Consider the following 26166-nt stretch of genomic DNA (forward strand, 5'->3'; position numbering starts at 1 on the left):
TATACAAGAAAGCAAACAAATGAAAAATAAAACTCTTCAAAATAACATTAAACAGTTAAATCTATAAAATAAAAACATATCACATACTTCACATGTACGTTTCTAATGGGATTTTCCATTTGTTGACAATCTTACAAGTTTTACAAATCTTTTACAATCATAAGTATGTTTACAAACATACATTAATAACATGAGTTGATATATAAAAGGCAATGTGGCATTCAGAATGGACGTGTGCAGTGTAAATTACACAAAGTTTAAAGTTTTAAAAAAAATAGACTCGCACAACATAGAGAAAGACCCATATGTGGACAAAGAGGGCAGTATAAAATGTCTTTCCAACCTGGAAAAGACGAGAAATTGAAAATGGCTGAACAAAATGAGTTTAACCTTCATATAAATAGTCTGCATTTAGAGTGAAATATGTAATCTATTTGTGTCATAGCGGAGCGACTTTTCCAGTTTTCCTGAGAGTGAGTAGTTACAAGGCCATGAGCTGGCCTGAAGATATGTTAGAACTACGTACAGTAAGTAGATAATGTTATCTGCTCAGAACCAAACGGGCAATATTAAACTCAATATTAATGAGATGAAATAATCAATGCCTGTATGGTTTGTAGCAGATGATACCGTCCGTTTGAAGCCAGAAGGGCGATAACTCAGACAATTTTACGCAGAATTATCACCCTTTTGGATCCAAAGAGATGATATGAAGCATAAGACAAAAAGAAGATACCTTCATGGCTCCATGTTAACCTTGTGAGGGCAGAGATGCCTTCATGGCTCCATGTTGACCTTGTGAGGACAGAGATGCCACATGTTACTACTCCACTGCCGAGGGATGCTTCGCTTCATCACCTTAGAAGTCGTCCACTTGTTGTCATGGAGACCTTCACAGCATCCTGGAGCATCCTTGCTGGTGTTGAGGCAGCATGTCCAGTGGTGTCGTCCGTTCCCTGTTCTATAGTAGTACTTGGGATGCCAGTAGCAAAGCGAAACATCGCCCCGTCTGTCCCTCACCTTACCGCACTGCATGCAGGGGTCGTTGCGGTACGAGTCCATCTCCACCCACTTGGAGTCAACTCCTATAATGTTGAACCTTGTGATCAGCCAGTAAAAGTTCTTGCAGGTGAACTTGAGCTGAGAAAGATCACGTGTGCGAAGTTCTCTGAAAATTTTGAGGACAATCTCAACTGGCATCGTGGCAAATTGATCTTCCTTGTTGTATGACAAATCCTCCAATTCACTTTCTGAATCTTCATAGTCACTGTCATTCAAGTCACTTAGAATGAGCGGGCTCTGGCAAATGAGATACTTCAAGATGCCAACCTTGCGAGGGTTCATCGTTCTCTGGTGTTTGCGTTCTTTGGCTCGTTCATTCTCTGACTTCTTGCTCACTTTCGGATGTACAATTCTGTCACCTTTCTTCAAAATTATATTATCCTTCTTCAATTTATTTTGGGCATCGTGCTTTCCTTTGAGATCTACATTTATGTGAAGCTGTACCATATGTGAATGCTCTGCATCAACTGGCCTAGAGCCTTCGACCTTGCATGACTTACTGTCTGATATGGAAAGGCATTGTTCAGATGTTTCTTTATCTTCAATAACGATGACAGATGAAATGAAAGAGAAATCCTCTTCCTTGGCAGCAGGCGACTGGCAATTACCCTGAACAGCTTTGTCTTTCGAGGACGTGGTGTGGATTCCATCTCTTTCCGAAGATAAGTTAGATTCATTGCAAACAGAATGGTCCCTTTTCACAATTGCACATGCACCAAGCAAATAATCATCCTCGACCTGCAGAGTGGATTCAGAACATGAACTTCCTTGTGCGGGTCTGAGCAGAGAAGAGCGTGCCATCCGTGAGTTGTTGGTTCCCTCAGATGGAATATTGCATTCCCCCTCCTTGAACGCACGGGGTGGACTGAAGGCAACTGACAGAGAGTCCGGCTTGTGGCAATTCTTTGCCTCTGCTTTGGTCATGCCATCTTCTGACTCAGATTTATCCTCTACCATGACACTGTGAGTTGCACTGAGTCTTGATTCACAAACAGACCCACTACTACCTATTCCACTATCCCGGTAAGACACATGATCACTTCCGTTAACAGGTATTGTCAAGGAGCCATCCAGTTTCCAATTGCCTTTTAATCTTTCATTCAGCTCGCTGCCAGCTAACTCAGAGCTGTGGTCCAAATCTTTTATATTCCTGTTCATCAATGACATGCAAGGGTCTCCTAGAGTTGAGGAAGCAAACATTGACAGTTCTCCCTCGCTGATACCATCTTGCGCATCAAGACGACATGCTCCAGAGACACTAGTCTCAGTTTCATCATCACTGGTTATTGTTACACTGTCCAAGAGGGCAGTGCGGTCACACTCATCACTGAAATCAGGCTTTCCACCTCTTTGTGCTACGTCGGATGTTTGCAGAGATTCACTGTCTGATCTTCTCCCTTTCAAACGGTTGGCATATTTGTTTGAGTTTTCAGTTGACGTTGAGGTTGATTCAGATTTGTTTGTGACTTTTCTCTTCGAGCTTACACTAAGTCCAGTGATCCTATTAACCTTTTCTGCATCTTTTTTCCTATCGTTTTGGGAGGACCCTTCAAGATGAGCTGCTTGGTTATTCAATCTCTTAGTGTCAGAGACAGAACTAGAACAACCTTTAATAGATTCCTTGTTATGATGATGATCATCACACAATGCTTCAGGTTTTGATCCTTCAGAATCTTTGGTTTTCTTCCCATTCTCACACCCTGTAAATAACAGCCATGCCTTAGACACATAGCTAGTTTGGTCCAAATTACCTCCCTCTTCAGCAACACTGCTCTCCTTTTTGGATGCAGTGCCATTTGACAATGCATGATTTTCAAGGCACTTTTTTTCTTTTTTAAACTGTTGATCCTTCTTAGGTAGGACTCTGGCACTACACTTTCCTTTGCCATCTTGCTTTTGTTGCCCTTGGCGAGTAGGATCCACAGATTTCTTTGGCTTCACAGATACTTGAGGACTTCTTTTGGTGTTTGCTTCATTGAGCCTGTTGGCAGCTCTGGTTTTTTGGACGATCACACTTTGAGCTCTGGGCCGTGGCAGTGTTGGCGGTGGTGCGAGTTTAGAGCGCTTCACCCTGATGTCTCCATGGGCACTTCCTCGTCTCCTTGTATTGATGATCTGATCTCCCCTGGCTGATTTGCAGAACTCCTCATGCATGCTGAGCAGGACGGCAAACCTAGATCTTGGGCATCCCTTCTGCAGGACAACCCTGCATAACTCCTGGTCCTTCAGGAACCCCAGGCTCTCACACCAACAGTTCCCCTCCCCAGCCTGCCCACAGATACAGATGGGCAGTTGCTGGTGTGGGTGATGCAGATTGGCATTATCAGAGGGGTGAGGAAAGCCTGTCTGCACAGCCCTGCTGTGCATCTCTGGCTTTGAAGACTGTCCTGCACTAGCCATTCTGTTTCCTCCTGCTCTGCATTGGTGTCCTGAAGTCGATGGCTGTTGACCCCCTTCTTGAAACACTACTAACGTCATCCTGTCGTTTCTGGTCTCTCCTTCTTTAGGTACCTGGTCTAGAATGGCATCTCCTCAGTACCCAACCTCTCACCTGTTTGCAGTACATACGTGACAGAGGTACTCTGATCTGCAAGAAACAAACCAAAGATGAAAGATGAGTTTTAAAAATAGTTTTTCTGTCAGAATTATCTTCATACTAAGTAAAAATATTATAGTCTCAGCGAGCTTATTAAAAAGAATCTTAAGCAAAAGGGAGGTTATGCTTAACCAAGCTTTACTTAATGGGAAGTGATGGCGCACATGGAGTTTCCTGGGGGAAGACGAAGGGTCACGTGGTAAACCTTTGTCACCACTGTGGATTCACACTACATTCAAATGATAAGAAAATGACGGTGACGCTCCAAAAATAAAATCTGAGCTTAAATCGACATCTATTTACGGCCGAGTGAGCTAAAACATGGGGGAACTCTTAAATCAGACACATCCTGTGCAAGGGGGTAGTACGAGTAGTAGTCTGAAGAAATCAATAATTCTAGTAATACAGCCAGGGGAGAAGGGCTAGGGGGTGTAGTAGATAGTATGTCCACAGTCACACTGTCAACCATGGAATAATCATGGATGAAACTATCTTCTAACCTGTATACAAAGGATATTCAATGCAAACGTTTAAATTATCCACAGTAGATACATGGGAATTTTATCCAGATTCTACAACACATGCATCGTAAGTACTGGAAGCTTTCACAAGTTGTCCTGGGCCTGTTTCATAAAACCTGTTATTAGTACCAAGTTGCAATAGCTGTTATAAGCCACTGAAATAGTTCCAATCCAATCCAGGTATTTATAAAGCGCCAATATGTAGTTGCTTAATTAAAGGCGCTGATGAGACAGCAAAACTACCAAAAATGTTGGTTCATGATTTTAACTAGGAAAGACAAAGGCAGTGACTAATAAAGCAATCTGAAATAAGTATGTCTTTAGTTGAGTTTTGAAAGTGGATAACTGGTGACAAGAGCGAAGGATTTGGGGAAGACCATTCCACATTCCAATCAAATAGTTGCATTTGATTGGCTGAAAGCAAATTTGTTACAAAAATGTGACACTTGTTATTGATAATAACTTTTATGAAACAGGGCCCAGATTCATGAGAGTTTCATGCCACAAAGTAACTGAATTATGTTTGAAATTTCTGAAAGCTCCAAGTTAATTTCAAGAAAATAGCCTTGGTGAATTAGTTGTGGACATCTGTGGTTTTAAGGGATTTTACTGTGTAAAGACCTGTGCACACTAAACCCAACTGTGCTATAAATAGAGATTTGTCACTATAACAGGTTTGATGATACAAATATGATAGGTGAACAAGTTTATTTATATTCTACTTTAAATACAAAACTTATAATCAAACCAGTTTTTATTATGATATCAAATACATACAGTAGTACCAGTATACTTCACTGTTTACATAAAGTAAAATTATTTAGAGAAGAAAAAAAAGAATCATTAAAGACCATGGTGATTATTTAAATAATAACTACCATATTTCCAACCTCCTATCTGCCATCCACCATTTCAACGTTAATGTTCCCATGAAACTAAAAGTAAATAGAGCCTATCGGTAAAAACTACAGGAGCGTGTACTTTATTATACGTCTTCACTGTCTAGCTCTAAACTACATGCATGTAGAATGCATTCCCCTTAATCACCTGACCTATACTATAGTGTCTTCAATTAATGTCTAATTCCATAGCCATGTGACGCTATAAATTCTCCAGAAAGGGAAATATAGGGAGAGAGAGAGAGAGAGAGAGAGAGAGATAGAGAGAAAGAGATAGAGAGAGAGAGAGAAATAGAGAGAGAAAGAGAGAGGGAGAGAGAGAGGGAAAGAGAGGGAGAGAGAGAGGGAAGTATATAGAGGGGGAGAAAATGGAAAGAGGAGAAAAATAAAGAGGATGAAAAGATAAAATAGAAAAATTGATGAGAGATGAGACAATAAAGAGAAAAAGGGAATGAGGGATAGGGAAGGAGGAAGAACAGACAGACAATAAATAAAAGTATAGCGTTGGATAGATAAAGGAAGAGATGAGGAGGAGCAGGGGAGGGGAGGATACATAAGAAAAGGTCAAGTGAGAGAGAAAAAATAAATTAAAAGGTGAGAGGAGAGACTTGAGCCTATATATTGACATATTTAGAAATATATAATGGAGAACCCAATACCTTATGCATCATAATATGCTCAGAATGACATGAATCTCAAGTCTTTAAATTCTATAATCTAGGAATAACTTGATAATACAGAGATCCATGATACAATGTACCAGGTAATCTATGTATGTGAGGGGCAACAGGAAGAAGGGTTATAAATACAAAAATCTGATTCCACAATGGTAAAACGTCAATAAGGCCCAAGAGCTACTGCAACTTTGTTGAGAAAGGAATAATTTTCACTCTGGAATTCAAGACCTATTGAACACAACACAAGGCAATTTGAAGTGTCTTTTACTTCACATTTCTCTGTTGTTGTTGTTTTTTTTTTTTTGGGGGGGGGGGTGCCTAATAAATTCAACTTATAGGGTTAGGGTTAGTCTCAAAAGAATTATTCCAATACATGAATACGTGAGTCAATCATATCTATGTGTACTATGATAACTATCACATTTTCATTTTTTCCATTTATAGAAATTAATTTCAGGATGGAGTTTCAGTTTATGTGATAAACAGATACAGTACATGTAGCTACACATGTACAAGTACAATACAAGTTTAACAATCAGAAATATGTGCCACCATAACTGTTTCAAGGATTGAAATGTATTCTAATGCGTATCCTCATAATAAACTACATGTGTAGCAAAGGTAAAAAATTGATTTTCTAAAATATCATTTCCAGCTATTTTAATTAGTCATATCAAAGCATTATTATCAAAACAAGCCATCAATCTTACCGAGAAGAGTCACAACAGATGAATGAATCCTATATTCACAAACAATTACGATCGGAACAACAATATCCACGATAGAATTCAACTTATTCTCCAGAAGAATTCACACAAGAAAAACTCTACACAACAATGGCAGAAGTAAGCATCCATGAACTTGAGCGAAGTTTGAAGCAACAGTGCGTGTGGCATATATCCAACGTATGTATGGCGTGTCTTCGAAGAGAGAGATCCCTTTTATGCTATCGATGTACCACTATCAGACGCAACTGCATGGGAAAGTTTCAGAAGGGATATATCTATGCGACTCGTGGGAAAACAACATTGAGCCTCGCTGCGTTATGAGAGTGCGCAAGTTCCTCTATGATAGTTGCTTTACATGAGCTCCAATCCTGAGCACAAATGACTAAGACCTGTTTTGCTGGTGCATACGAAAAGAGTAACTGTGCTGTCTATTACATATAGTGCCTTCATATACCTATCCCGAGCATGGGGAAAGATTAGTACACAAAAACATGCCCGTGCTTCTCTAAACACACACACACACCCACAGTGCTAATACATTCTTGCCTATGCAAACATTGTCTAGAAATTAGGATACACATGTTGAACTCTGAGTGTGAGTTCAAGTTCATAGCTTGTCTCTGCTCTGTTCAAAAGTCACTGTTAGACGTAAAATCAAACAATTGCAACATTTATAACTTTTATCAAAGAGTAAAATGATTCATGATATCATGTGGAGAAACTGTGAATAATATGATCAGCTCAATTAGCCAATTGACACAAAGCTTTTTTTTATGTCAATATGAATTATGAAACAAATAAACATTTCACAACATCATACATATTTAATGTATTATGTAGTATATGTATGTATACATGAGCTATGTATGACCAGTATTTGATCAGCTAATGACAAGAGCTTTCTTCAGAAACTTGATCTCTTATGGTAACCCACAGGTATTTAGTTGATGGTTTCTTTTTTCCTGTTATTGTATTTATTATTGTACTTTGTTTTCTTGTATTCTTTGTTATTGTTATACTCCTTTATATTCCTGGAAAAGATATAACCATAAAAGAATGAACATGATGCTTATGAATTTGTTGAAGATTACAAAAGGAAAATTTGAGAGCCTATAGGGCCTATGTATGTTATGGTGAGAGTCAGAAAGCTACAAGTGTAAATTCACATCACTTTACAGAGTTCAACATCCTACTCGTATCATCACACAGTATTGGTTTCAGTCAATACTTAATTTCCTATCAATAATGACAATATGATTGATATAACAGCTCTCGTTCAAGTGACCAATTCTACAGTAATCATACTCTTCTTTCTTCTTCTCTCTAAATGTCAATTATTCATTGACAATATTCCAACGAAAACAAAGGTTCATATTCCCTGAACCTGAACCACAAACTCAAGAGCTGCTTGACCTTCCTATGAACTCAAAATAAATATATGTTCATGCTGTTCTCAGTTCTGGTAATACAAAAAAATCTTTTGGAAAATCCAACACTTTGCACTGACCGTTAAAACTATGGAATAAAAGGAAGTATTTAAGGATTTATATCCAAATAAACTATATTTTCTATATGATTTTAAAGTAAATTTAAAGTTGGGTCACAAACAAAGAAGATAAACATAGTACCAGTACATGTCTGGATTGGCCTAAAACACTTATTCACATATGTGGAGCACATGTTGAACTTTTCAGCGCTGTTTATTGTCAAAAAATTGCTTTTTAAAACAGGTCTGATATACCATGAATTGTGTATACAATCTTTAAAATGTTTGGAAAATTGATCAAGATTCAAGGAAAATAAATTGTCTTTTGTATTGAAAGAGCTACATGTATTTGTGTAATTAGATTGAAAATTTGAAATCCACACTTTGAAATTGATTTTGTGATTAGGTGGTAATGTGTAGCTGCGTATGACACAAAACACAATCATGCAGAACATGATCAAATTATCTGTTAAGAGTCAGAAGGGCGTTAACTCAAAGTGGAAAGATTTGAGTAAACATCCTTCTGGCTCTAAGCAAATGGTTATAGCTTTGATATCAGAATTTAGGTTAGAAAAAATACATCAAAACAAAAATAACGCTAGGTGATCGAGCATTTGCTTGTGCAGCCCCAAAACTCTGGAATAACTTGCCATTTGAAGTCAGGAAATCACCATCTGTAAACGTCTTTAAGTCAAAACTGAAAACACTTCTTTTTAATTAACTGTACCGTAAATCTAAGCATATCAGGAGCTCTTGTAGCGCAGTAGAATATATACCTAATGTTGGATAGTTTCTGCGCTTTATAAATGTACTATTATTACTATTATTATTGACAGGGAATAATTTTCCTGGTATCGCATCACAATTTGCTATGCATTTTTGCATGACTGCTATACAAAATATCTTTTGTGTAGCAGTTTTCTTCCATAGAAATGTACAGAATTTCATTTGAAATATTTATCCGTCGGCTGAAATTGCTAATCAAAAAATTTGAGGAAAATTATTCCCTGATTGATCAGTCAATGTTCTTCAATAAACTCACAAGAATAATAAAGTAGAGTCATGACATGACGTGCTATGAATTACGAAGAAAAGCTACCACCATGTAATTCTATTCCAAATAAGATCCACACAAAAAATTCTTACTTCTAAATAATCTTTATAATCTTATTTCCTTTTCTGTCATGTCTTGTCATGTTTTAACCACATTTGTGTAATAGTAACATAACAAATACAAGTAGATAAATGCTAAATTCTACTACTTTACTTAACCTTAAACTCAACAATTGTCTCCTTCTGCAAATTACTGCAACTTCTCAAATACAACGATTCCTTCTTCTTCTAGATTCTCAAAATGACACTCCCTCCAGGTGACTTTATCTATCTTTACAATGACCCTCAGTCCCTTATCTATACTGAACAAGTATTTTTTTAGTTTATTGAACCTATATTTGTGACGCTTAAACCAGGATGTCCATCCACATAAATAGCACATTCACCTCTAATTTTTCCGGTGAAAAAAGAAAGAAAAAGAGATTTGCGTTCTCACGTCCTTCTAGTATTGTAATGTTCTTATTTTACAAACAATTACTTTTTGTTGTTGGGGTGTATTTTGCAACGGGATATTGCACAAAGTATTTCATCATCATATTCTGGCACATCTGGACATACTGGTACCCTAGTTTGTGGATTTGAGGGGGGGGGGGGGCCAAACTATTATTTTGGCTTCTATGGCTCCCATACATGATGCAGGAATCGTAGCAGTTTACCACAACATCGTTTTTTTTTCAGCATGTAGGCAACTAAGCAAACTCTAGTTTACATGTATGCATTGAAGGATATATAATTGCAAAGCACATTGCACTTTATAGTATGTTTTCATTGAAAATCCACGGCAATAAACTGGGAATCAAACACTAAATCATGTCTTTAAAAATTAGGCCTTTAAAAAATGTATGCGATGAGCACTGCATGTATTCAAAGGCAATTAGCATGGAATTCAATCTAGTAGAAGCTGAAATGGTAATGTACATTCATAACAAAACCCTGGAAATATCATCAGGTAATATAGATTGGCATTTATAAGAACACAATGTACAGTAACTGTTTTTCCTCTTCAGATTTGTATCTCATTCTTGAAAACATCAGGTTCTAGAGCTGCGGCACAAAAGGTTTAAAGCAATACTATTTACAGGGTTAAAAAAGGTGAAGTGGGTTATGATTAAAGTCAAAATGATTGCCATCTAGGGTCTCCAAATCATCAAAGAAGCTCAAAGTGATTTTAGAGTTAGGGCCCGGAGGTTCAAAACAGGCAAATCGTGATCATGATTACACTGTAGATCATACGACTGAACTGGGCATTACAGTTACACAAATAGAGGCATACAAATGACGGTGACCAGGTATAGATAGCACTTGCTAACCTGTGTATGTTTTGACCTTCCTGCCATTGTTTCAGAAGCAGTAAACTACTCAATAATAGGACAAAGGGGGCACATGGGGCTCTGCCCCCCCCCCCACACACACAAAACACATACATGATAGAGAATTGTTTATAAAAAAATTGAAGAGATTTTCAACTACAATTCATACCCCAGCATATCAATTTCATATTCAACTTTTAAAACTATGATACCATTGATGATACAATATATAGTCTGCACCTCTAACTCCCGATATATAACAAAATAATTGAAATAGATACCCTTTGCAATCCTGCTGTTTTTTCTATCAGAGGCTTTCAATTTACAAACCACAATTATCTTAAGCTCTGACTAGTAGCCAGAAAGTCTACACATTAATCATTTATTGTCTGATAAACCCTTCCAAAATGATCCTGATTCAGTAGAAATTGGCCATGGTGGAACACAAACAAATATGAGGTCACTATAGCCTAGGTTCACACAATCATAATCGCAACTCATCTTATTAATGACACATGTGATGAATCATCACATACTCTGCATCAGAATTGGGGGTTTTCCATTAATCATCTTGCATCATTTGGAGTCTTTTGTTACAATGTATGATTAGCATTGTTATGCACTCTTTAGCGCTAAGCAACAAATGCCTATCAGAACCTACGCTCTATATTAGGATATGCAAATTTTGAAGGCCACTTTTTTCATAATTATTCATTGCGTCATTATTATTACCACATGAGAATAATGAGATCATTGCATTCTTTGTGACGCATGCAATTAATGTCTCATTTAGCCTTGTTCAATGTTGACTTTTACACAGCTATTATTATATCACATCCATATCTGGTGTTGTGCTCAAATCTCGCTCTCAGTCACGTATACATTGAATGGTTTGCATCATACTTTCATATTGTCTTTGCTGTCTCATTTAATATTCTGCCAATTCATTATTTTAAAAAAATTGTGTTTATTAAGGGCTACTTTAAAAACTACATTTTTTCCTCTTTTTTGTTTACCTTTTCTTTCACACAAATCAAACTTAGCATACTAAATAACATTAACAAATGAAAATTATCACCTTCTTTCTTTCTCTTTACAGCAAAACACATTGGTCATTTTTGTGTACACACTACATGTATGTATTTTAGCGTCCTCCACAAAGAACATGTAATTACATTTGGTACTTGGGTTACATGACATCGAATAACTCTATCCTCCGACAATCGTTCAAAACAAAACAAATCCTCGCAGGGTGAAAAGACTGCCAATTACAAGGAACAATAAAAGCTTAGAAATAACAAATATTTCCTGTTACTGTGGTTCTCTCCAAGATTACGACCCCTTCTTCCAGGTTCTTATTCAATGATGTCACTGCCTTTACTCCTTGAGATGTGGTCAGACTGGTTCACTAGGATTCTAAGATGACATCATGACACCAGCTCATATCCTTTCAATATGTTATGTACATGATATGGCTCTATTGTCATTTTTCCAGAAAAACAATTGATACAGTAGATGGTTAGTGTGTCAAAGATGAAAGGCAAGTGGAAATTTTGCATTAGTTTGCACAGTCAGGACTCATGAGAGGTTTAACAAATAAAAGAAAAGGATACCAACATGTACAAAATATATTTGATGATGCTATCATGTTTAGATATGGACACATCATCGTCACATCATCTGAACTTGAGCCATGTTCTCTAAAGTTTATTTATATTGTAGTCTCAACTCAAAGCTAAATAGACCTTACATGATGTATGTACAGTGAAAAGACAAATATAAGCATTTTTCCCTCATAAAGCAAATTTCAAGAAGAAGCATACCGTAAGTAATGTCAACATTTTTTAATGTTATCACAATTTGGTGATACTCCAGATGAACAAGAAAAGCGTGCACAAATTATTATAGCATCTCTTTCTTCTCATTTGTCAATATTCTCAAAAGAGTTTGGGTGTGAAAGAGGGAATGAACTGTAATTAATACAGTCTGTACGGAAACAAAAAGCTTAAACTCTCTTGTTACGGAAACCCAAAATACTGTAAGCTTTCTAGATTTAATAGCATGATAAGGAGAAAAAGGCAAGACCAAGGGCATACACTAGAATCCAAACACCAAACTTTTCAACCAGACTGACAACACTCATCGCCGTCGGGTCAGACGAAAAAAAACATTGAAACAATCAAAAACCCCAATAGACCCCAGAAACCACTTGATTAAACAGAAAAAAACAATAACCAAATGTGATTACAGCCTTTGAGCAAGGATCCTTCATTTAAATATTTTCTGTCATCATAGTAAATATATTCTGTGATGTGGTATGTACATTACAGCACTTATTAAAATATAAGTGTATTGCCTCTTTGTGCTTCTAAAGAGCCTTACAAATGAATCAATCCTGGCGACTACATTTCAAGGAATAATCCCGACAGGTACACCTACAATGAAGTTTGCCAGGCACAAACCCTTGTAAGTCACTGGGCATAACAGTGTCTGTACTGTGAGACTACGCTGACAGTTTATGGCAAAGGCTATGTACTGTAGCTACTCCGGACACTGCCAGAGACCATGGACCTACTGACAGAGCTAGGCTTGGCTCAAAGCTGCAGGAATTGTTGGTAAGTGTCAAATTAGAGTCTGTGTTAGCATACTAGGGCATCATCAGCATTTATCACATCCTGTAAATAGTATGTTAGCCTGGATGCTAGGCTAGGCAGACCCTGGAACTAGACCAAGGTAATGGCGTAGGTCTGGTATCCATAATGGAGACCTATTAGGACAGATTTCCAGAATAAAAACAAACAGGACTATTTCAACTGGGTTCAGGCGGAGGATAGGCCTGATCTACGAGGGCGATAAGCAAGCTGTCTTTATAACGGGCCGCTTCCTGTTTTTGCATACTACTGTGCGTGTTTCTGGATGAGGCGACTTACTGCTACTATGCAGAACTCTAGCACAGATTGAAGGCTTTGAGTCTCAGGGTGAACCTTCCTCACACCTCCTTGTATTACAGTGTAGCTTTAAAATACATGCAGGCTTCATGGTCCACAAAGATGCAATATACTATGACAAGCTCTGGATAGACAGCTACATCATAGTCTGGAAATCTTATCATAAAGTAGGTTATTTTGTAAAGTCATTGATCGTAAATGGGGATCAACACATAACATTTCAAATTGTTATGGTCAATTTTACGACCCCTCAAGGAAGTGAAAAAAACAAAGTGATTATCGTTTCATTGTAATATTTGGTAGAATTTCCGGGCTGACTGAAACCGAAAATGTAAACTTTTGTAAAAGTTTGCATCAACCGTAATGCACATTAATATCTGAAAACTGTGTGGGTTAAACAAATACATTGTTCCCTCCTCAAACTATCAGCGTGTCCACACACAAAACAATTTATCCCGAAACTCTATAACGAAACGTTGTATAAATTCCAGGGTGTCCACACACAAGAAACGTTGTATAAAGAATCATCGTATCAATTCCAGGGTGTCCACACACACACAAAGTAATCCTGAAACTCTACAGCGAAACGTTGTATAGGTGCGCAGTTTGCTACTGCGGTCATGAAATGGAAACGGAAAAGTGAGGTCAGGTCTCCTTTCGCGCGAGGTCACGTTAAGCCTCGCCCAGTTCTACCATTTTAGTTCGACTAGTTACGTCCACACACACCACATTCCATGATTAGGCATGATTCTTTATTGAGTTCTATTTCGAAACGATGCCCAAACCCGCGTTTCGTTATACGACGTTTTGTTATTAAGCGTCCACACACACAATTTCATTGCATAACTATCCTGAAAGGGTATAACTAATCACCCCTAATCAAGGGAAGTGTTTTACTTTGACTGCCTATCTCATATTAGAGGCCTACATATCCGAGCTATGCAGCTTACATGATTGACATGTGTATCATGATGGAATAGCTTGACAACAGGAAGGATTCTACATGTATCTATGGGATATAGATGGCCTGGAAAGAAAGTTATCTATGAAATATCATATCTGGAATGGCTCCAACTTTGGCCATCAGAATTGCAATTGAATTGTGAAATGTTGTCATGGCTGATGATGGTAACTTCTAATTCACAGTAGGCCTTCAGGCTACAGCTTGGTTAGACATTGTAGGCCTGCATTATATTATAAATTATACCTGAATATTCCTTTGATTTGAAAGAATTAATCAAGGCTTTAGAGATACAGTTGAGTATAATTGAGCCCTTGTCTATTTTATCATATATTGTAAGGAGGAGGGGCTATTTTCATTCCCATACCGAGCAATATAAAGAAAATAGAAATGCCTATGGATGCTAATCCCGAGATAGAATTCTTTCCATTTGGTTACAAATGAAACCATTTGGCCATCATAATCAATAATAGTGCATACAAATATTGTAGGTGTGTCAAATTTCAAACAAAACAACAGCGTATGAATTCCACACCTCCATTAAGAATAAAAACTGACACTTTTCTTGCATTAGAAGTTCGTACAGGCTGTTACAGAAAATCCCCATTACAACATAACAACAGAATTCCAACAATCCTTGGGCTTTTCCTCAAATTTGCTTAATCACCACCATCACGTAGAATACACCTGTCTGTTTCACACGGCTGTGATTCAAGGAGAGCAGCTACATGTATCTCCATAGGCCTGTCTTCACTAGCTCCAGATTGCCAAATATCCCAGTATCTGAATTATCCTAATCGCAAACTATCCAGCTAATTTGTGTCTTCATCAGCCCAAAGTTGCAATTAGCAGGATATTTGGTCGGGATTGTCAACCCAAGATATATTTGGATAGTTTGCAAAATATCCCACTATTTGGCAAAATATCCAGCTATTTGTCCAGTGCGTCTTCACCAGACCGAAGACTCGCACTATGTTTGCTGAGCAAAATATTGAGTTAATTTCTCAAGGTCGAGTTTCAAGTTACGAGGTCGAATCTCAAGCTGATGAAGACGCGATTTGTAACTTCAGGATCATTTCCCAAATCAGAAATTGCGGGCTATTTGGCAATCTCGAGAGATGATGAGGACGCGCCTCATGATACCTCTTTATATTTGGGCCTGTTAGTATGGTTATATGTCCATCAAATTGCAGAAACATTTGCAATATATTGTGGTACTTGGCATAGATCAGCAATACATCGTTAAAGGAAACCAAAACCTTCATACTAAGTTACTTTTATTGTAAAGTTTAAAACATTTGAATAAAATCAGTGAAAATTTGAACAAAATCGGGCAAGGAATAAGAAAGTTAGAGCTTTTTGAAATGACTAGTCACTAGAGGGCGGTATTCAATTTGATGACATCATCTGTGAACAACTCTCTATGCCTTTTGTACATAAAATTTCACAATTTTGTTGTTTTCTTCGTATTTATTTTGTTCTTGATCCGACTTCATAACATGCGAAGTAGAATATCATTTTGCATTTTATATCTTGCTTTCAGGGGAGTACATTATCTCAATCACAAGAAAGAAGGAAAAACATGAAATTTGATGTACAAAACTAACAAAAGGCATGGAGAGTTGTCCACAGATGATGTCATCAAATTGAATACCGCCCTCTAGTGACTAGTAATTTCAAAAAGCTCTTACTTCCTTATTCCTTGCCCGATTTTGTTCAAATTTTCACTGATATTTTTCAAATATCTTAAACTTTACAATAAAAGTAACTTGGTATGAAGGTTTTGGTTTCCTTTAACGAAACTGGTATGTCCAAGGAATTGAGACATATCCATTACAATTCAAAGGCCATGTCAAATATTCAAATTATGAGTATACCCCTTAATTATAACATAGAAGATCATATCTTTTGATCTTAAGAGTGTTTGCAAAGCAGATAAGGAAAGTAAAACACAGAAACTGTCTCAACAATCTGATTTTCAACACTTACAGCACATGTAACTACTAACAAAATATATGCACAATACTTTGAATACTGGTATTGCATTACTTTATTTTTCATGCTAAATAGAACCTTTAATGATGCAAAAATACTACGGTACTCTGTATTATTTTTCAATTAGACATTGGTTTGTGGTGACTAATTAAGCCTATAAATGTTTGCTATATTGTACACGGATACAGACTCAACATGTGTTATCTGCCAAGTGTGTGGTTTCTGATAATACATGTATGGCCAATCACCTTGTCATAGTCAAAAATTGGCTGTGGTCACTATGAGTATGACGGACAAAGAAAGCGGACAAAATATATAGTTCCTCAGGTAGACAAAGGAACATCCCTTCACTGCTATTATGTAAAAAGTGAATATGCATGTGACACCCGTTCTACACATTTTTACATAATAGCAGTGAAGGGATGTTCCTTTGTCTACCTGAGGAACTGTATATTTTGTCCGCTTTCTTTGTCAGTCATATTCATAGTGGATGTAAGTATTTCACTGTCCAGACCTAGACATAAGCACTACCTATCAAAACTGAATATCAGGTATGTCAGGGCGCGACAAACCCGCTTGCCCGACGTCCCGGGGCAACCAAATTGAGCCGTCGGGCAAGTAAATCAAATTATCACTTGCCCGATTCGGGCAAGTGATACTTTTACAGTAATTTCCTAGTGTCCAAGAACTCTACCATTCACCCGTCAACTTCTTACCCGTCGTCAAAATCCAGAAGCAAAAAAGCGATCGTTCCGATTTCGAAAAAACTTCACAGACAGCTAGCCAGCTCAGCTAGCTCAGCGCGCATGCAACAGTGACACTTCAAGCCATGAATGCCGCTCCGCCTCCACGCACGGCCGGCCGTGAGCTAGCTAGAGACAGCTAGCGCGATCGTACCAGCTGCGAGCTTATTCGCGCTCTCTCTCTCTAGCTCTGCAGGCCGCACCGACAGGCCTTTGCTATTCTCTGATTGCCGATTGGTTGAATCACGCCAAATATGACGTCATTATTCTAGGGAAATGAACACGTGCGAATCGGAATGGAATAAACAACAGGGATTTTCTAGTAAGTACAAAAAGTCAAATGTTTGATATTTATTCATAATGACTGTTAATGATTGTGAACATATTATTTAAAACTCGCTGCTCATATAAATCAGATGAATGTTTTTGTCTCGTTTTCAATTTATTACTGCGGTCTCAAGATCCGACCGAGCGAGTCATTTTGATAATAGTATCGAGACCCCCAGAATATAAGCCGTTGTTGTTTTGTTTTCATGGTTTTAGCGACGTTGTTTAGTCTAGTTTTCGCATACTTATCCGAGATTTATCGTAAAATATCTTCAATATTATTATTTAGTAAGAATTTACAAATTTTGGCACGATATTTATAGCAGTGAATGATGAAATAAAAATGTCCGTACTTTATTTAAAATAGTTGATTACCCATTATTTACATGACGTTTCTTGATGGAAGAGTTGACCCAAATTATTAACAGCTGAAAATTAGCCTACGTTTCCAAATGACAGCGGCTTGCACAGACACACATGTGATGTTGCACCATGGTACATGTGGCTACCATTAATGACATGTTTGTATCATATTTTTTACAACAGGGTCATTATGCTTTTTTACATGACTGAATATTAAAAACTTAAACCTGCTTGAACCATTCTACCTTGCCGAGATTCATGTGAATCTGATTATTTATGGAGAATCAATAAAATGCGTTTTTTAAACCTTCAACCATCCTTTGTTGACCATTTTCTTTGACATATTAGGTTATTATTCAGTACAGTTACACTGTACATGTATGTGCATTAATTTGCTATCTAAAACACTAACTTATCATTACGAGATAATAAATGCTTTAACCTCGAGTCCTTTTTCGCTTTAAAGTTTTGGGCAAGTGGAAATATTGTTTGGGCAAGTAAATTGAAAACCCACTTGCCCGACAGGGCAAGTGGTGAAAAAAATTCTTGTAGCACCCTGTATGTCCTAGGGATAATTTAGCTTAAAATATAGTATAAGAGATAACAACAGTCCATTGTTGACTGTGGTTTCATAACAAATTGAAGTCATGTTAGAAAACCTTCAGTTTTAGTGCAAAAAAAAATGTTTTCATAAGAAATTTTAACGGCCATTACCTGAACTGAACGACCATGATATAGTGATTTAATTGAGGTCGATTTACTTTCAAAACAACAACACTGCAGCTCAACAAAGGACTGTTTTTATCTCTCCATACATGTACATATCATGTATTTTTGTTTCAATGAGCAGTGTTTCAATTTCAAAGATCTGTCATTTCGTTTCACCCCAGAGTGAACCCGATTTAATCATTATTGCAGGGATAAAAATCAAGTAATCAAGCTGATCAAGCTCAGATGTACCTTTTCATTGAAAAAGTTGGCTGCACTATTTCAGTCAGTGTAAATATTTTATTGAATTGTTGCCTTTGAACAAAAAAGTCACACTTGTCTTTCAAAACTTAAACAGAGAGATTTGTTATGCATTGAAGCATGCAACTGTCAAAATGTAATCTGAGATTTACATCTGTACATGTACAGTTAAACCTGTCTATTAAGGCCACCCAAGGGAGAGTGGCCAATGTAGACAGGTGGCCTTTTTAGACAGGTTCTTCAAAACATATTTCATTCTAGAGGGAGACAGGGGAAAAAATACACTGGGGCTCGAGGCAAATTAGCCCCCGAAATGTCCAAAAGAGCCCCTGAAAGTCTTAAAAGAGCCCCCAAATTTTGGATAGAGTTCATTGCAAAACATATTAAAGATGGTTATTTTCATGCAAGCAAGCAAGCTTTAAAAGTAGCCCCCAAAATTTGTAAAGTTATTTTTTCCCTGGAGGGAGACAAGATGCATGACCAATATACAGAGGTGGCCTTTATATAGAGGTGGTCACTAAGAAAGGTTTCAATGTATAGATCATTAGATCATTTTAGATGATTTAGATCCTGATCATTGGAGAATGAGTGTGTAACCTTCACATTCAAAGCGTAATGGTTCTCCATGCTGTTATTCACATCCAGTGGGTAACATCCAGAACTGTCTGTACATATCATATCCTTGAAAGCCTTTGTGTTCTTCTCATACAATGGCAGAAGTGACACTTTAGAAACATCTGTGAAAAAGGTTTCCAAGCATAGCCTTATTTGGCATGGTCTCAAGGCTAGCGATTGTAAGTTCATGATCAAAGGCATTACATGTCTTGGTTGGCTTCCGATGATGATAATAACAACAAACAGTCGTTTAGAACATTCTCTTTCTTTATCATCATCTAACTGATGATTGGTAATGTCAGTAAAGGATATACACAATAGCTGTAATCAATTTAGTTCTGGAAAGTGTAAAAATAGTTCTGGAAAATATTATACAAATAAATTTCAAAGGAGAATTCCTTTTGATTGCAAACAAATATCTGTACTGAAATCTTGCTTGCACCAAAGAAAAATGACAAAGAGCTCCCCAAAATATATATAAAGTAGGCTAAAGTATCTCATACACACAAAGCCATGTTCCGTCTTATCTCAAGGATATCTTGTTAGGTGAAGGTTTTCTTTTCATACTGTAATCTTGATTTCTGCGACCTTCCTACCACACATTGACAGGACAGGTGTGACAAGCATCAGCAGCAATTAAAACTTCAGTGGCATTCTAAAATGTGTGTAATATGAAAAAAATTAAAAATTAAAAATTATTTCAAAGTCACAAATTTCATTTCCATGCAATAGAGATCAGCCATATGTAGGAACTAGGAAAAAGCAACCCCACCCCTCAGCGATTCCCTTCCGCTCTCAATCGAGTCTTACATGTAGTCCCACCACACTCCATATTGTGTCATGTCGGCTCCCCAAAACAGGATTATGATTTTATCCAGTATGTCAATGGACTTGACGCAGCACCTGTTCTGTATATCCTCCAGAATTCAGAGCTCGTTTCCATCTCTAAGCCAACTCATCTCAATGCCGGGAAACTATACTTCTTGACACGTGAAAGTCGTCGGGATAGAAACTAATGAAATTGGTTTACATGAGCACTAATACTCTATACTCACATTCACATCAATAAAGGTAAGATAAGAAGACCACAAAATTACAAACACAGGAAAGAAAATTTAAATTATAACCAATGTAACAACAGCACTTTTGGGAAGATGTATACATTAGGATGCATTATAATTGTTTCAATAGAACAGCAATTCCCTTAAAAATACACAGGTCTACAGCTTATTTACATGTATACAATGAAATGAAATCTTTGCAGTGGTGTATTGATGAGCTATGGGAGGGCATTACAAGACATTGTCTTACTATTAACGGAGCCAGAGAAGACAGGTGAATACATGTACAAGGGGTATGAATAATTCAGTTCTTAACTGTACATGTAGTCTCAACTCTCAAGCAAATTGTTAAAGGTAAAGACCAGTTATGGTCATGCGATTGCATTGTGAAAGAAACGTTGTGGAATCGATCAGAAAAGGTTGATCATCTAGCATCTAGCATCTGTAAGGTTCTGGAATCATCAAAATGATAAGAAATTTGGCCCATTCTTCGTAAAGTTACTAGCACTATACACAGAAAGATGTATATGGGACTACCCTATATCTCTCACAGACCATGAGAGAAACAAATTTACCAAATATATGAATTAGTAGGCGGTTTCCCGGCAAATTTTTTATCATCATGTACTAGTCAAAACATATTCTTTCACATGATTGGTAATGAGAGCTTCCATTTCATTTTTTTGAAATTGGGGCGTTTCCAATACTGGTCTTTAACTTTAATCAACAATAATATTATTTGTAATTCATTAAAAATACATCTACACTGCTTGTCCATCGCTCCACTGAGAATTTTTTCCACACTGCAGAATTTACAGGGGGGTAGAGAAGGGATCCTATATATTTTAAGTTTGAAACAACAAAGCAATTTTCATAAGTTTTCTTCACTATATATATGTCTATCAACATTTATTTATGTTTCATAGTAATTTTACTCCTATACAAGCTTTCAACAAAATGTTGAATTCTGAGTCAAGTTGGATACATAGCCTTGCTTTGACCTTTGACCATTTCCTAATGCTTTTACAGTGGCTCCTTGAATCTTTGGAAGTAGAGTTAAACTGTTTTGAACTTTATCACTAATGACTGATAACAAAACTTCCTGATGTTGTAAAATGGAAAGTAAAAAAGCAATCCGACGGCCGGCCGCATTGGTCATTCTTCTTCTTTTACAGATTCCCTATTGAGGGCACATTCACACATAAGAAGGTTAGCCGGCTGGCCGCTACAGTAAACATTCAACTATTTTATCAATCTAAATGAATGACAAGAAGAGGGTGAAAAAGGAGAGATGAGAAAATCAAAGGGCCCTAAATGTACGTATCTGTGCATGTGTGCTTTATTCCAATTCATAATATACAGAAACATGGGATACTATACAACGCTCATGTCATTAAATTATGTTGCAACAGGTTTTTTTTTTTTAGTCGTTTCAACATTTCATATGTGAACAAAACTTTTACATGCTCTTGGTATTGACCTTTGCTCATACCGACTTCTATAGGCCCCTACACAGAAGAAAGAGCCTACCAGTATACTACTACCCCTCACCGGTCATCATATCTGTTTACCACCATGTCAACTAACCATTGTTATAGAACCCTGATTAACTTTGATCATTTTTGCCTCATTGGAAAAAATCTAATGCATAGGGTTTGTTTTGTTTTTCCACTATTTGCTTTTACATCATCAACTCAAAACTTTTGCATAAAATGTTTCCAGTTTGATAAACTTTGATTATTAATATTATTTTTATTGTTGTTATATTACTGTGACCAGTGGCGTAATGAGCAAAAACTTTTGGGGGGTCAGAACAAAATCTGTATCACCACCAAGCACCATAATGCAGGGGCAGCGGAGCATCTTCCAAAATAGGGGGGGGGGCAAAAAAAAAGGGGGCACCTACAAAAGGAAACATAAAAAAACATACATTGGTATATACCCTACATCGTCATGGTTGCGATTACACTACCAGGGATGATATCGATAATTTTTTTTTTTTTTTTTTACGTGGAACAAGATACGTTTTACTTAATTAAGCAACATACTCTGCAGTTGAGTGTAATGGTCTGAATTTTCGAGCAAGCGAGGCGAGCGAGCAAAAAATGTTAAGATTTGTGAAGTCCAAGTGCAAAAAAAATACATCTTATAAAGAAGGAAGGAAAAAAAACCTGATGAGTATTAAGCACAATCTAATGAAGAAAGAGTGAAAAGTTCTTTGATAAGTAACATACTTATAACATCTATAAATGGGAGAGAGCGTGGCGAGCGAGCTCTAGGGAAAATTAACGAAATAGGGGCTCTAAATCACCTTGAATTAGGGGTGCATGTTATGGAGAAAGGAAAAGTAGGCAGTTTTCAAAAGGGGAAAGGACAGTTATTAGAAGGGAAAAAAAGGTGCTTGTGTCAAAGTAAAAAGGGCAATTATCAGAGGTGAAAATGGCACTTCTTGCCCCTGAAAAGGGACACTCAACAGGCACTTGTGATAATGGAAATGGGGGATCTGTTGAAGGAAGATTTCAGATTTTAATAGGGGCATTTTTATAAGGAGGAGGGGCCCATATAAAAAGAAAAAGGGCACTTATCCTAAGGAAATATGGTACTAAATATTAGAAAGGAAAAGGGGCACATGTCAAAATAAAAGAGGCACTTATCAGAGGTGAAAAGGGGCATTTAAGAGAAAGAGAAGGGGGTTCTTATCAACAAGGAAAAAGTATACTAATCAAAAAGGAAAGGGGCATGAGTCAAAATAAAAAGGGCAAAAATATCAGAGATGAAAAGTGGAATTTCTCGCACCTGAAAAGACGTACTCACCAGAAATAAAAAGAGAGGAAAAGGACAGTTATTAGAAGAGAAAAAGGGACACTTGATCTATGTAAAAATGGGCTTTTGGGGAGTACTTGAAAAAGTGAGGGCACAGTGCCCCCCATCGGGAGTGCCGCCTCTGGCATAATGGGCAAAAGTGAGAGAAAAACCCCGCAAAATCATGCGATTGCAGCAACGTTTGTACATCACCGACACTGGTATTGAATTAGAATCACGTTTGAATTTTACTTGGGGGGTCAACTGCCACCCCCCCCCCCCCCCCCATCAGTACGCCAGAGACTGTGACTGAAACTTGACAGTAGATATCTCTAAATTAGACCTGGGTGACTGGATCAGGCTGGACACAAGTCAATTACTAGTTGCTCAGTGAATCAACGTTACGTCATTCATTGCAATTATTTTTGTATTATTAATCATGAACCATTTTTAGACCTGTCATTAAAAACACCAATATTTAATACATTTTATATGTTCATATATACATTACAAGCTGCAGCCATGAAAATGAAATGCTGTCCACGGCTAGATAGTAGATGTAAAGCATTATCGACAATTGTAATAGTAGGCTATTGACTTTTGTATTGCTGTGCATAAACTTACCACACGACAGAGGCTACGTGTTGCGGCGGTACACAAGTCGATGGGCCTATGCACTCGCCTGTTGACGTGCGCTGTTTCAGCAAAATAAAGAGCTCTTCTTGGCGTATGTGTTTGAGCCTATCCTCACCTCAGTTTACACTCAAAAATGTTCTGTGTTATCTGGAAATTCTTGTCTTTTTCTTAACAGAATCTCCGATCAGGCTATGTTAAACTTTAGATATAACAGGATGAAGAAACACTGGCTGTGAAGCTGACTTCTCTCGACACTCCCCCAGGCGCGCGCTGGCCAAATCAATGCAACCATATTTAACTGGAGCTGGCGCGCTACAAGTAAGTAGCTAGCTAGCGCGATCAGCTGTACATGGAGCCTGTTTTGCATGGGTTGCATGAATAAGCTCCAGAGAAGTTACTTCCGGATTTTACTAATTTGTTGTTTAATCAAGCAAACGAATACTCAAAAGCAATAGAGCATCCAATAACTAGTTCAGAGCCCTTCCAAGCCCCCACCCTAGAATTTTTTTTGATTATTAATTCATGCACATGTAGTAAATGAATGCGAGAACCAACCCCTATAACTCCTAGGCCCCCATCTCGAAAAAATATAAATGTAGAATCTCAGAATCTCAGAATTGCTGTCTAGACATCGCTTAGAAGCACTAACGTCTAGAGGTGGTGTCATGTGCATTTAAATGATGCACGGTTCTTTTGGAGGCATAGTTTAGAGCAGGCGCGGATCCAGGATTTCATAGGGGGGCCCAAATTTGAAATTATGCGAGCAAAATATTGGTACGTAATAGTGACACCGGAAGTGGCGAAATGAGCAAAAACTTTTTTGGGGGGGATCAAGGGGTGGAGCCCCCGGAAGTTCAAGGGGTATAGGCATTTTACTAACGGTCAGATGAGCATATGTTAATACCTTATTTGTGACACTGGCACTCACGAATTGGCGTGGGGTTCCAGGTAGCTAGCGGAGCCCCCGGAAGCTCAGGGGTTTTGGGCAATAAATCACGGTCAGATGAGCATACTTTGATACCTTATTTGTGACACAGGCAGGACACAAAATAGGCGTGGGGTCCAGGGGGCGGAGCCCCCGGAAGCTTAGGGGTTTTGGGCAATGAATTACGGTCAGATGAGCATATTTTTATACCTTATTTGTGACACTGGCAGGCTACAAATTGGGGGGTCCAAGGGGCGGAGCCCCCGGAAGCTTAGGGGTTCGGGGCAATAAATTAAGGTCAGATTAGCATATTTTGATACCTTATTTGTGAAGCTGGCAGGACACTAATTGGCGTGAGGTCCAGGGGGCGGAGACCCCAGAAGCTCAGGGGTTTTAAGCATTGAATTACCGTCAGATGAGCATCCAGGTGCTCGCCTCAGGGCCCTAGGTGAAATGTAGGGGGCAGAGCCCCCGGACGCTCAGGGGTTTTATGCATTTATTCACGGTCAGATGAGCACATTTTGACACCTCATTATTTTGTGAAAAAGGCTGGTTACTATTCTTTCTTTCTTTCTCTAGGAATTTGCCATTTTCCAACAAACGCATAAAAAAGTATAATTTACTAAAGATTGAGGAAAAATTTCGGAAAATTATGTCATTTCAGCAACATTTGTAAATCACAGGTATCGAATTAGAAATAAACCACGTTTGAAATATATGGGCATCTGTCTCCCCGTAAGCCCCCTCCCCCATCAGTACGTCAGTGCCCCCCCCCCCGATCTACACCTTGTTGGTGGGGAAAATCGCAACTGATCCCCCCTACCTTTTTTCTTTTTCTTTTTTTCTTTTCCTTTCTCTCCTCTTTTCCTTTCCCTTCCCTTCCTTCTCTCTGTTTTAAGCTTGATGGGGAGAGGCAAAGGCCTTTCGCCTCCCCCCCCCCCCCTCCGATCCACACGTTTTTGGCGGGATTAATCGCAACTGTTCCCCCTTCTGTTCACCCTTTTATTTTCTTCTTCCTGTTTGTGTTCCCTTTTAGCTCTCCTCTTTCCCTTTCCCTCCCCCCCCCCCTTTTGGGGGGCGGGGTGGAGGGGGGTGGGAGGCAAGGACAAATTGTTGGCGGGAAAATTACAACTGAAATACCCCTTCTTTTCTTTTCTTCTTCCTCTTTTTTCCTTCCCTTTATATCCTATTTTCCTTTTTTCTTTCCATTTCCATTCTTCCTTCTCTCTTATTTGTTGACGGGGGGGGGGGGGTGGTATAACAGCTGGGAGGCAAGGCCCTTTAGGTCCCCCCCCCCCTATCTTCCTTTTTTTTTCCCCTTTTTTTCCTCTTTCCCTTTTCCATCTCTCTTTCTCTTTTTTTTCCTTTTGCAGAGGGGGGGGGGGGGGCAGGGGGGAGCAGTTGCCCCCCAAACAAAAAAGTGGGGGGG

At 38.1% G+C, this 26166-nt stretch overlaps 1 protein-coding gene across 1 annotated transcript; it reads right to left on the bottom strand.

The window, feature by feature from the left end:
- Positions 1-24118, bottom strand: LOC115918479. Its single transcript, XM_030980306.1, has 2 exons — positions 23801-24118; positions 1-3649 (listed from the first exon to the last, which is right to left on the bottom strand). Exon 2 carries the CDS (start codon positions 3538-3540, stop codon positions 778-780), a length of 2763 nt encoding a protein of 920 aa, XP_030836166.1. The 5' UTR covers positions 3541-3649; positions 23801-24118; the 3' UTR covers positions 1-777.
- Between the last annotated feature and the right edge of the window lie 2048 nt (positions 24119-26166).

The sequence above is a fragment of the Strongylocentrotus purpuratus genome, unplaced genomic scaffold (genome assembly GCF_000002235.5).
Source record: "Strongylocentrotus purpuratus isolate Spur 01 unplaced genomic scaffold, Spur_5.0 spur5_contig_818, whole genome shotgun sequence".
NCBI lineage: Eukaryota > Metazoa > Echinodermata > Echinoidea > Camarodonta > Strongylocentrotidae > Strongylocentrotus > Strongylocentrotus purpuratus.

What these genes read in the sequence shown, in the direction of transcription:
- LOC115918479 (XM_030980306.1), bottom strand. Translation starts at nt 3,540, where the DNA reads ATGACGTTAGTAGTGTTTCAAGAAGGGGGTCAACAGCCATCGACTTCA.